The 12,523-nt window shown below is 50.1% G+C and overlaps 1 protein-coding gene across 1 annotated transcript; it reads left to right on the forward strand.

Annotated features, from left to right (window-relative positions):
• Nucleotides 1–2,302: 2,302 nt before the first annotated feature.
• Nucleotides 2,303–5,512, forward strand: BO88DRAFT_408541 (threonine/serine exporter family protein). The gene has a single exon (XM_025707733.1). It carries the CDS (start codon nt 2,722–2,724, stop codon nt 5,278–5,280), a length of 2,559 nt encoding a protein of 852 aa, XP_025558170.1. The 5' UTR covers nt 2,303–2,721; the 3' UTR covers nt 5,281–5,512.
• Nucleotides 5,513–12,523: the final 7,011 nt, after the last annotated feature.

Below are 12,523 nucleotides of genomic sequence, written 5' to 3' on the forward strand. Positions count from 1 at the left end.
ATGGTCGGGATGGGGAAAAATTGCCGAGTGATTCCGGGGGCGGTCGGAGAGGGTTCAGCGGCGGGGACAGTAGTCATAGTCATACTAGTCATGGGGTACCGATGGAAAGAAAGGAGGTATGCAGCGGAATTAGCATCGACATCAGCATTGTACTGCGTTGATATATACATACGCGGGTGTTGCAATAAGAACCGATAGCCGTCTTGGATTGCATGCTTGTGTATGTACTACGTGGGAATCCCCCGAGCCGGTACAGGGGGTGGGATGTTGGAGTGGCTTGCATGAACTCAGAATGGGTGTGCATGGTGTCATTACGGGGGGCTTCTTCTACAAGGATTAGGCAAATCGCGGATGTCAGGAAAGTGATGGCTTTCTGATTGCTGTTGCTCGGGAGGCAATTGCTATGTGCTACTCACGTTGTCTAGGTGGAATCGCATATTCGATACCACGCAATGGAGTACTTGAGCAAGGAGTCCTGCACTCCTCCAATATCGAAGCCCAGGATACTATCAAAGGGGTCATCCTCGCTGATGACATTGTACAACCAGTTATATGCATCCAGCCATGAGGGATCCCCAGACTCTGGTGCAGAAAGGAGAGCTATAATACGGGCCATCATAGTAACCCGCTATTCCAGGACCAGGAGTATGGTCCACGTCGCCTTCTACGATGTTGTCGCGCTATCAGCCCGTCTTGAGAGTCAGTCAGGGATGGGAGCAACCAGAATACCACATAGCCAATGGAGCTTGTAGGATCTAGCGGCAGCTTGTCAGTCAGTCCCGCCAATGACGACTGCGAAAAGAAGAGCTCTTATCTTGACATTGGTGCCTCAGCCACGGAGACACAGCAGTTTCAGTGGCATGAGTCTGAGACGACTGGGAAATGGAGACTGCAGGCTGCAATCATGGCGAGGCAGTTCTCCTCGGCCATGGTTGATGAAACTTTATCGAACATGGGCAATCTGAAGCATTGGGGATGGTCAAGCCCGGTCCGAGACACTGCTTGGATTCCTTCCATAAGCGATGCGGTCGTGGACGATGCACCGATCTCACGGGCGGTGCATTGAGAGTGGCCGTGCAAGCGATCCCGGTGGATACACAGCAGATAGTAAGTGTAGTACGAATGGGTCCGATCTATATCTATCTATCTATGTATGATCGAGATGACCACCAGTTAGGAGATCAAGGCCGAGAAGCGAGCCATGCGCCATCTGGTGTACGTACACCAGGGCGCGATGGGACGAAGCACGGGATCCAAGTATAGCAGCAGAAGTGACCGGGAGATCAAACAGTCTGGAGCAGCCATGATGTTGCAAACTTCAAGTATCCCCCCTGACCCGACTCCACCGAGAGTCTGGAAACCTCGACCTTTTCACCCTTGGGCCGCCATGATTGGCGAGTTGCCACCACCACCACGCCATGGCTCCACCCCGCAGGCGCTGAGTGGTTGGCAGTGAATGGGGCCCAAACCAATGGCGGACCGGATAAAGTAAAAACGAAGAATGGTCTGCAAATGGTGAAAACTTTCCTTTTGGTCGGCCCGGCGGGACTGGAAGGGTATTGGGTGGCCAGCCAGGTTTTGTGTCTCCTCTTCAGGTACCACAACGTGTGAGTTGAGTACTAAGTTAGTAAGTAGTCTGGACCCATTCATTTGAACAATCCCTCAGTTGGTCTATGGCTGTCACATAGAACAAGTGAGGTGAATGTGACTGACTGACTTCTCTGCAAGGAGAGAAGACAAGATGACGATGACCAGCAGGGATCCCTGTTATCAAGTCGGGAAGAAGAAGAAGGGATAAGGAATAGTTCTGCAACATTGGCCGGTGAGCTGTCAGTTGGGTTTCATCGTGCAGCGCTGATCCTGCATTCAATTTCTCCGGCATCCATCCAGCCCGGCTTGTCTTGTCTGTCTCTGATCGCCAATCACGCCCATGTGCCATGAAGTCATGCTGCCGAGTCGTCCAACATCCATCATGTCCTGTCCTGTCCATGTCCCGGTTTTCTGCTTAAAACCACCATCCCGACGGGTCCCCCCCTTCTTTTCCTCTCCCACACAGTATTGTTCCTTTCTTTCAATCCCGACTGTGGATGTCTGCCGTGGACTTAATTTGGTTTATCTCCGATTGCATCCATTCCTCTCTTCCCGACTTACGATTTTCTGCCGCAGCTGGTGCTGTTGGTCTAGACTGAGACTTATTTTTGGTTCGGCTCCCCCTCCCCGTGGACTTGACTTGCCTGTACACGCCGTTGGGAATTCCCACGCTGCTCTCTCCACCCACACCCACGCTTGACTATTATCCACCTTTTTCTTTTTCTTTTTCTTTTTCTTTTTTTTTTTTTTCCTTTTCTTCCCGTCGCGCCTTTTCCTCCTGCCATTCCGAGTAATTCTCCAGTTCCCTCCTACTGGGAAGAGTAATTCCCATTCTCCATATCTATCATTCCACTCTCCCCATCACGGTTACCCGCCCTTTTTGACACTTGCACTATTATTCATCGCTTTATCCCGTCTTCCTCTCTCATTCGCTGAAGTGCTTTATATTGCCGACCCTCTCCGAATTTATTGCTCTTTTTTTTTTCTTTCTTTGTTTCCGCCCCCAGCTACATTAGCATCCATTGCGCATTCCTCACTTTACCATCCTCCCCCTTACTTTCTGCACTCCACACCTTTCTTGGCTTGACATTATCCTGATTGTCCGCGCAGCTGGCTGCTCGGACTGTTCCAATGTCGGAGTCACCTCGCCATGACGATGCCTCCTATGAACTTCTAGGCCGCCAGAACAGCTGGGACGGAAATGACGGCAACGACGAAACCCTCGTCCCGCGCAATTCGGGCGAGCCATCCGCCCCCTCCCATCCTGAAGGCGAACCTCCGGCTGCAACAACAGAAGAAGGCGGCCCCAATGAAACCACCAGACCCGCGCGCGTTCGATTTCGCTCCGTCAGTAACCACAATGAGACGGTGCCGGAACGCCCGCCCATGCCGCGCGGGGATTCCGAATACTCCCTGCGCTCAGTGCATTCCTTCGTCCCCACGACCGCTCAATCGACCGATCTGGCCGACTATTTCGAACGCGATTATGCGCAGGAACATGATCCGGAAGAGAGAGAAGGCAACGAAGCAGACAAACGCTCCTCGCCCACCGCCAATGAATCTCGAGACACCTCCCTCGACAAAGATGAGTCGCAACAACCCGTCTCCGCCAGAGACCGCTGGAAGAACGCCAGCAAGTTGCTTCGCCAGAAGACCGTGCTCTTGGGCGAACGCCTCGGTCGACCGCTGGATGATGTAGGTGACTTGGGTGCCGCCATGTTGCCCGATGATCTGGAGGGCGGCTATCCCCCCCGCCGCAGAGGCGATGAGAAGGAGCCTCTTGCTCCCCATGGCGGTAATGACGAGCCACCTCCCCCGCCGAGTGCCGAAGCCCACCGCCTGGTTCGCAGCATGACCCAACATAACATGCATCAACGCCGGAAGCCCAAGTCGGCCTATGCCAAGTCGGGACAGGAGACGCCCGATGGACTGGGTCGTCCGGACTCGTGGTACGGAGCTGGAACTCCGGGTGGTCGCGGCGGCGGTGGTATCCTCTCGCAGTTGCTCAAATTACACGCCCAGCAGCAGGCCAACCGGGACAATATGTCCATGACCGACTCATCCGACAACGAGTCCGTGGCATCCTCCGGCACCGCAACGCCCCGGAGAGACTTTTCCGCGGGCACTTTCTCCTCCGGAACGGCTACCCCCAAGAAAGAGAAGGTCAAGTGGTACAAGAAGTCGAGTCATCAGTCCACCGCTTCCCTGGTGGAAGCATCGATGAACCTCAGCCGGGCGAGTTTGCCTGCGTCGGCAGACACTCTGGTGAACATTCCCAACAAGAAAAAGGGCAAGAAGAAGCGCAAGACCCGTCTCGAGGACGAGATCCGCGTGACGGTGCACATTGCTGAGATTCTGGCCCGCCAACGATACATCATGCAGCTCTGCCGAGCGCTCATGCGCTATGGTGCGCCCACTCACCGTCTCGAGGAGTACATGCAGATGACGGCTCGTGTTCTGGAAGTCGAGGGGCAGTTCTTGTACCTCCCCGGATGCATGATCATGTCCTTTGACGATCCGGCCACACGTACGGCCGAGGTCAAGCTGGTCCGTGTGGTGCAGGGAGTCGATCTGGGTCGCTTGGCAGAAACGCACAATGTCTACAAGAACGTCGTTCACGACATGATCGGGGTGGAGGAGGCCATTCAGGAGCTTGATCTGATCATGAAGCGGCCTCCACGGTTCAACAAGTGGATCCTGGTGGTCACCTACGGATTGGCGAGTGTTGCCGTCGGCCCTTTTGCCTTTGACGCCCGCCCCATCGATATGCCTATTATCTTTTTCCTCGGATGCTTGGTCGGCTTCATGCAACACGTGCTGGCGCCCCGGTCGGTGCTGTACTCCAACGTGTTTGAAGTCACGGCAGCCATTTTGACATCGTTCCTCGCGCGAGCCTTTGGTTCCATTTATGCCACCATCGATGGGACGCATGAGCGTCTGTTCTGCTTCTCCGCCTTGGCTCAGTCCTCGATCGCTTTGATCCTACCGGGTTTCATGGTCCTGTGCAGCAGTCTGGAACTGCAGTCGCATCAGATGATTGCCGGTTCAATCCGCATGGTCTATTCCATTATCTACTCCATGTTCCTCGGTTATGGCATTACGGTCGGCACTACCATCTATGGGCTGATTGACGGCAACGCGGCCTCGTCCACGACCTGCAAAAACGAGGATGTGTGGGGAAGCAAGTATATCCAGCATTTCATCTTCGTTCCGATCTACGTGATCTTCTTAGCCATCATCAATCAGGGCAAGTGGAAGCAAGTGCCTGTGATGATCGTCATTGCCGTCTGCGGCTACGTGACCAACTATTTCAGCACCCTCAAGCTGGGCTCCAACTCCGAGGTGGCCAACACGGTCGGAGCATTCACTATCGGTCTTTTGGGTAATTTGTACAGTCGGCTGTGGCACGGACATGCCGCCACAGCCATTCTTCCGGGTATTTTTGTGCTGGTGCCGTCTGGCTTGGCATCCAGTGGTTCCTTGCTGGCCGGTATCGAGTATGCCGACGAGGTGCGTGACAACTTGCGATCGGGAAATACGACAGCGACCGACAGCACTTCAGACTCGTCGATTGCCAGTCTGGGTTTCGGTATGATCCAGGTTGCCATTGGTATTACCGTGGGACTGTTCGTGTCTGCCTTGATCGTCTATCCCTTCGGCAAGCGTCGCAGTGGTCTGTTCAGTTTCTAGATTTGACATTGATATTTACATATATACCGAGCGGTTTTGACTTGATTTGTGTTATGATGCGTTGAATTATGTATTTCGGGATCTTGTGTTGCATTTGAGCCGGCTTTGCATAGATATGATTGATTGATTCATTTATTTATTGGTTCTCTATCTCTATCTCTACTTTTTTATTTCGGGTCATTGCAGGGCAATGTCTAGCCTTGATACCTTGGTTTGCTGGATAGATAAAATAGTTTGGATATAATGAGATGGTGTCTGATTTCTTCCTACAGATAAAACATGGTCGTAACCTATAGTAGCGCGAGGTGTCTCAGACCAATTTCAATGATATAAACCCCTGCATCTTCCCAGCGCATGAAACATTGAAAGTCCGATCAAGCATGTATGAGACTATCACACAGTTCAGTCCGTCTAAGCTGAGAGAATAAACATTAGTCTGTATAAACTTGGACCTTTGATGTGCTATGGTGATAACTATGGTAGAGTGTTTAGAAACCCTTAATGTAATGTATTCAATATCAATTCACTCAATACCACAGCCAGCCAACAGTACCCAGATTTCTAAATATTGAGACAGACAATGGGACCTGTCCACCTCGTCAGCAATAACCATACCCCTGCTGCATCTGATACAATATCCATATCGCCATCGTATTCTCTGAGACCAACCCCATGTCAGACCGGTCAGTATGATCTACCACTATCACCCAGCAAGTCACGTCACGTCACTTCCAGAAGAATATAGCAAACCCCAGACCGCCTTATCATCCATTCTTTAGATGATTATCATCCGTGGACTTGAATATCATCTATCCCCATTCCTCCCTCTTCTTGTATATCTCATGGTAGTGCTTCGCTTGCTGATAATATCCGTTTTCGCAGCTGGCTGCGAGCTCAAGTTGCTTGCTCTCCCAGAGCCAGCTCCAGGATCCCATACATCGTAGACATTCAGCCCCCGGCCAGAAGAATCATGCTCTATTCCTTGGGAATTGTCTTAATTTTCTCGCCATCTTTGGCCGCTCGAATTTCATGCGGACATGCATGCAGGCATACATACGATGGATTTGCTTTACATGCCCATACAATCACACGGCGTTTTTCTCAACTCTCTGAGAGGTCTGGACCACCCACTGAAGAGTAAGTACTCTTCTCTGATGAAGTATGTGATCGTGGCGTTTCTTCGTCAAATCATCCGTACTTGTAGAGATTATATTCAGATGTCCGGGTTGTACAGAGGCTTGACTTGAGCAGGGATTTTCTTTGATGTATGTAGACGATGTACTGAAGAGAGGGTTGGGTGGATTTGAGCCGAGTAGTATTGTCTGGAAACTCCAACAACAATTTCTAAATATGTCTGTCTGCATTGTGGGTTGGGGGATTAAAAGACGGTAGGGAGAGGGTTCCGATCGTGTTGAGAGTGTATTCATTTTCACTTGCTCGCTTGCTCAATGTCAAGGGAATCTGGGAAGTATGAAGTGACTTTGTCGGTATACTTCATCGGTTCAGTATTTTGTATGTAGGGAGCGTGGTATTCATCATCCGAATATGGATAGAAATGATGCAGGTAAACTCGGTACTCGGTGAACTGACTGTTTCTAGAAAGAAAGATTCAATCGTGTGGGCAATACTCTCTGTTCAGAAGCAGTGGATAGTAGATAATGCAATGAGTATCTCGCCGGTGTAAAACATCCAGCAAACGACCAAGGCTGTTGACTGGGTCACATGCTCAGTTTTTCTCCAGATCGATCATGATTGGAGGACCCCATGCATCTCACGATTTCATGGAAGAGACATTTTCTGGTATGATTGCATCATGCAGTTGCTCTGGTAGAATGGCTGGACTTTTCGTATATGTAGTAATGAAATGAACGGAGGATTATGTCCTTCTGCTTCACGCATGATTATAGTCGCTGACGACTCATATCAAGTGTGAATAAAGGCAGTAGATGATGAGAACGATCTTTGTCCAATGTATACTGCCTGCCTTTTAATATGCAGAGCAAGGCTTTCAAGATATTGAGGCGTTGAGCGATACACTGCCTCAGCTTGAGTCCCGGAGGCTTATGTCTTCCTGTCCATGTACCTTTGCAGACACCGACGACACATACCTTAGGAAGGTCGTTGAGCGTGATAATAGTGCTTTGTTTGAGAGGTACTGGTTCCAGAGCAAGTCTTCCCAGACCAACGGGCGTTGGACAATATACCTTTGAATAGAGACATAGCCATTGTATACAGAGTCTCAATGCCGTCTCCGAATATCGAGAGTGACTTCGCATCGGTTGTACCCTTTCCAGCATTGTTGAATGATCAGTGTGAAAGCTACCAAGCGCCGCAACAATACCGGGTAGAACAGCGGCAGAGGCAACCTCATGAACCGTTTTTCAAGCGTTTTGAAAGCGATGAACCTCTCGCGAGTATTCTGATTGACTCGGCCACCGGTAAGATGCCTACTGAATAACGAAGTCCCGGTCGGCAAAGTCCCTAACACCATCCTCCAGTAAAGACCGACGGAAGATTTCGGAGTCTTCATATATGTCTTTTCTCGTTCGATATCTCATCTTGCTTGTGACGAAGACATGAAGGAGAAGGGTAATGAGTCTCCCTTCAACCAAGAATGATGATTCGTATCTTGCTCACCGGGTATGTATGGCAGCTAGCCATGCCACGATAGATAAGCTTCCCGCCCCAATGGTTTCTTTGAAAGAAATTGGGTACTCGTATTACGAGCCCAAGACACACCAGGCAGAGTGGACTGGAGTCATTGTGGTTTTGTTATCGCGATCATCCGGCCATCGCATTGGGGACAACACTTCTGAAACGAGCAAGAATTGTGAGCGAAATTGCTGCGGTTGTTTCATAAACCACAACTCTATTCCACTCTGCCTAGGATCAATGCCTTGTTCTGTCGGACTGTGAACTCTGCTTGCAGCTATGCTGTACCGCCATTCAGATTTTACTTGAGAGCGGCTGCCTTGTTCGACCGATATGTGATGGTATATATACTGAAAGCGCCCTGAACCTCTGAGCTAGCTCTGTCGTTGCCGTTGGTAGACTATAAGTGATCGCTCTCTCGGCTTCCATAGTCTGAGATTGGGAGGGCCATCCTGAGGCATGTTAGATGAAGTGCGTCATCCTCGTCATGAGCCATGAATTTATGAATCTGGCAAGCATATGCCCAGTGCTGGTATTCGAATTTTGGCTTGCAGGGACGAACCATGGGTGTTATCACCGCATCTTCGAGCAGACGATGGTCAACCGGCATGTCCATATCGTCTTCGTTAAGCACAACTAACGAAGACAAGCTATCGAAGTGGTAGATAGGGTCTGTATTGTTTCGACAGTGCTGCAGTTGACGACCCATGTAGCGGACAAACATCTCCGTAGAATAGCCGAAAGAAGAGACGACTATCAAAAGAGTTGAGAGGGACTTCGCCCATGGAGCTGCTGAGGATGTGCCTTGATAAAATATACAATTCGCACACAGCCGTAACCAGTAGCTGGCAGTGAGAGATCCCACAATGGCGTTGCTGAACGCATGGGTAATAAGTTGTACCCAGCTATATATGTAGAGATTCTTGAATGAATGCAGGACTAGTCAACTGCTGATGGAACCGGGCATGTTCGGTCCTGCTATATGTAGGCCTCCATGAAAATAGGACATTGGAAACTCCCGCGGTATCTCTTCATCGTGCGCCAGGGAGATACAAGAGCCTCTTCAGTTGCAAGGTCATACTGAGCTCCATGGGCCTTGGTGGTAAAATGTGCAGCCGCACAGTGATTCCTTGACTGTGTCGCGGGACAGCACACAGGCTCTACGGCTATCAAAGCTAATCGTAGTACAGTCCCTGGTGATAGAGTATACAATATAGAGGAGGCCAGTAAGTCGTTATTTCCGACCGCGTAATTCTATCTCTTAGACACTGCTAGGATTTCCTTTTTTGGTGACTGGTTTCAGAGACATCCACAATACGTGCCCTGGTGGTAGAAGATGCTGTCCGAGCACAGCCTATAGCTGGCCATTTGTCGCCGCGCATAGTGCTATAGAGATGAGGTGGCGAGATTAGAACGACACCCCTTTCTATTTGGGCCATCGAGAACCGTATTCCGTGGAGAAGCAAGATGCAAGTGAGTTGGGAATACATCGATTCTTCCTCGCAGGCCTCGAGCTCCGCAACTCTCCTTCGATGATGGTTCATATATGAGCTGATTATTGTATCCGCAACAGCCACCTTAAGGGAGTGACTGAAGCGACGTATGTGCATTCCCTTATATATGCTGGGCTTGCATAGTCGTTCGTGTCCAGGCTCTGCTGGAGGATATATAGATCCCGGGGACCTTCATCATGCCCTCATCAAGAGACGGAAGGTCGACGTCATTTAATGCACATATTGGTATCCAGGTTATCGTCCAAAAGAGTCGGGACTGTGTTGTCGATTGAGCTCGAGCCACCTTGGTCGCGGGGTCGACCAACGGCAGTGCCGGATTTGTGAGATAAACCTATGAGCGCCAATGCTGTGCAGCATGAAGTGAGCTCGAGTCGCCTCAATCTGCATGAGCAGGTTGACCAGCGGCAGTACCGGGTTTGTGAGATAGTCCTTGGTGCACCTTAGAAGCATGGCCGGAAGGGAGTTCGGTTTCCAAACCTTTCGTTTTCCCCATGAGAGAATGCATCCTGTAAGAGATATATCCCAGGTCGAAAGACACCCAAAACCCTTGTCAAACGGGAATGATTGTAGTTTGACGATAGTCATAGCGTTCGTAAACTGGGACTGGATACTGCGGCATTGAAGCTTTCGCGTTTGATGTTGATTTTGGGTCCTCCCTCACTGACGACAGAGTAACGGCTACTGCATTAGCTGCTGCAGATTCGACGGATTCTCATAGCTTCATCGCCCTAGTAGCTTCGGTGAATTTGGAATCGTGGCGGAGTCTTTCATTTCTTGGGTAGTAGGCAGGAAGTGGAAGCTGCCAACGTAACTCCAGCGCTTGCGGGCAATGTGGCTTGAAGCCTCGAATGTAGTTATTCGGTTATTGAACATCCAACTCGTACGAGGGTAATCGAAATCTGAATTAGAAACCTAAGGGCGCTCGGCAAGAGACTTATGCAATGTTGGTGGTTCAAGAGCGCCTTGCTTGTGGAGGGGCGGCATCCCAACATGGACCCATCGAAAAGCCTCGAAAAGCAGAAGCCAACTCTGAGTATATGATTCTGTAGAGATTGATTGGTAGTATTAAACGTGGCCTGGACCTTCCGGTCTCGCTCAATGGGTGCGCCATGTTAAAGCAAACGGATTGTTAAAGCTTTCAATTTCTTGGTCGGTACCGCTGTAGAGTGGGCCATCGCTGAGCCGGTCTTCCACGATGGAGCCTCCACTTGCGTCTTATCCTGAATCATCGTTTCCAATGTCAGGCTGAGGTGACGCAACGAATATTGAGACCGTTGTAGGGGGAGGTGCAAAGCCGAGTAATCGAGGTATCCGTGCGTCTCATCTTTTCCCCAATCTCCCATTTCGATAGTAGTGATTGCAGTTGTGGGCACATTTTCAAGTATACACGAATGACTATCAGGTAGTTCATAGCGACGACCACGATGTAGTCATTCCAGCTGTTGCGACCGTCATCTTCGTCCGGAGTCTAGCCGGTAGGGTAAGGCGAAGAGGAGTAGAACGAAGTATTATGATCAACGAGAGACGACAGAATAGCATGAAGAGTTGTGTGAGACATTGAAACAATATATAGGGCCATCGAAGCAGTTCTCGTTGACGTATATGCTCAGTCTTACCCATGAGACAAGCTGCACAAAGGTGACGAGTCTTATTTGACGTTAGCCGGCTGATGGAGAGCGTTTGTGTGGTCGGAGACAGTGCTACCGCACCACCAATAGTTTCGCGGAAATAGATGAATTCGTACGCGTCTCTTGTGCATCATATTCCCTCCCTGAAGTTCACTTTGGTAGCGATATAATTAGAAGATAGTCTTGAGACAACACGTTCAAATCCTTCGGCAAGAAGCAGAAGCACCCCATGGGCACCTACTGGGAAAAGGTACCGCAAGGTATCCTAAGCGTAGGTGATGTCAGAGAATGTGCCCAATATGCTTAGACGACTCTGCAGGTGACTACTGCAATAGGCACAGAGAGTTGGCGCTGCCCGCTCAACACGCGTCATGGCTCTACAGCTTCTCGTCAATTGAGAAGGCTTAAATCCAGGACAGACATAGCGTGCCATTATTCGACTTCATTTGACTTATGAGATTGTAAGTGACCATCTCCGTTAGGATATCTCTGCATGTGGTAACCAGGGCTGCATGTAGAGAGGCATGTCCAAATCGTGTCGACAGACCATTTTTGTAAGGGATGGTGTTCTCATTCATCCCAGCGACCTCGAACTTCCGCTTAGCTCTGCATGAATAAGGGAACTCAAATCTGGGTGATGCAGTCACCTTGGCAGATTGAGACTCTCTGCTGCCCGTCGAAGCCCCTTCCATCGAGCGTGGAGAAGAGCAAATCAATTTCTGGGGCTAGAACCAGACATATAATGCCGTGTTTGAGCGGCGGTACGCCTGAATGCTTTCCTCCGAGACTAGGTGGTTATAGCTGAAACGGAGAAGGTTGTGCGAAGCCAAAGACGGCAGCAGCCCTGGAGAAGAAAGCCCGCAGCGACGGTGCATCGGAGAGCAATATAGAAGTATTGCCCACCAGGGCAAATCCACGCCGCCATTTGGACAGTTTCAGCTTTCTTCCTGATTTTGGAAGTTTGTTGATCAGTGCCGTAAATAGGGCCTTTTGCGATTTCTTCCCAAGGACAAGAGAAGCAAGACCTGACCAGATCTTTCTTCCCAGCAGTCTGCTGCCCAGGTTTTCAAAACACAGCAGCATAGTCCACGATTTGATTCATGTGCTGCCTCAATCTTCTCCATCAGCGGCCCATAAGCCAGGCTGTAAGTATATAATCTGAGTATAACTTTATATTGAGAATGCAGAAGCAACGTTATGTTCCTGATAATGACGCTTGGTTAAAGGCTACCCCGTTGCGTTTTTTGCTTACAACTGGGTGCCATAGGCAAGAACATGTCAAATCTTTCAGGGCAGGATACATGCTTTCCGCAACCCGGACGGTCATGCGAAAGGATCGCTGTGCCATCATTATTGAACGAAACCCATGGTTCCGTCGGTGAAAGTGCTGACCCGTGGGTCGGTTTCAGGGGTCTTCTCATTAAAGCAAGCGCCAGAACGTCGCGTTTG

Source organism: Aspergillus vadensis (genome assembly GCF_003184925.1).
Source record: "Aspergillus vadensis CBS 113365 unplaced genomic scaffold BO88scaffold_31, whole genome shotgun sequence".
Taxonomy (NCBI): domain Eukaryota; kingdom Fungi; phylum Ascomycota; class Eurotiomycetes; order Eurotiales; family Aspergillaceae; genus Aspergillus; species Aspergillus vadensis.

What these genes read in the sequence shown, in the direction of transcription:
- BO88DRAFT_408541 (XM_025707733.1), top strand. Translation starts at nt 2,722, where the DNA reads ATGTCGGAGTCACCTCGCCATGACGATGCCTCCTATGAACTTCTAGGC.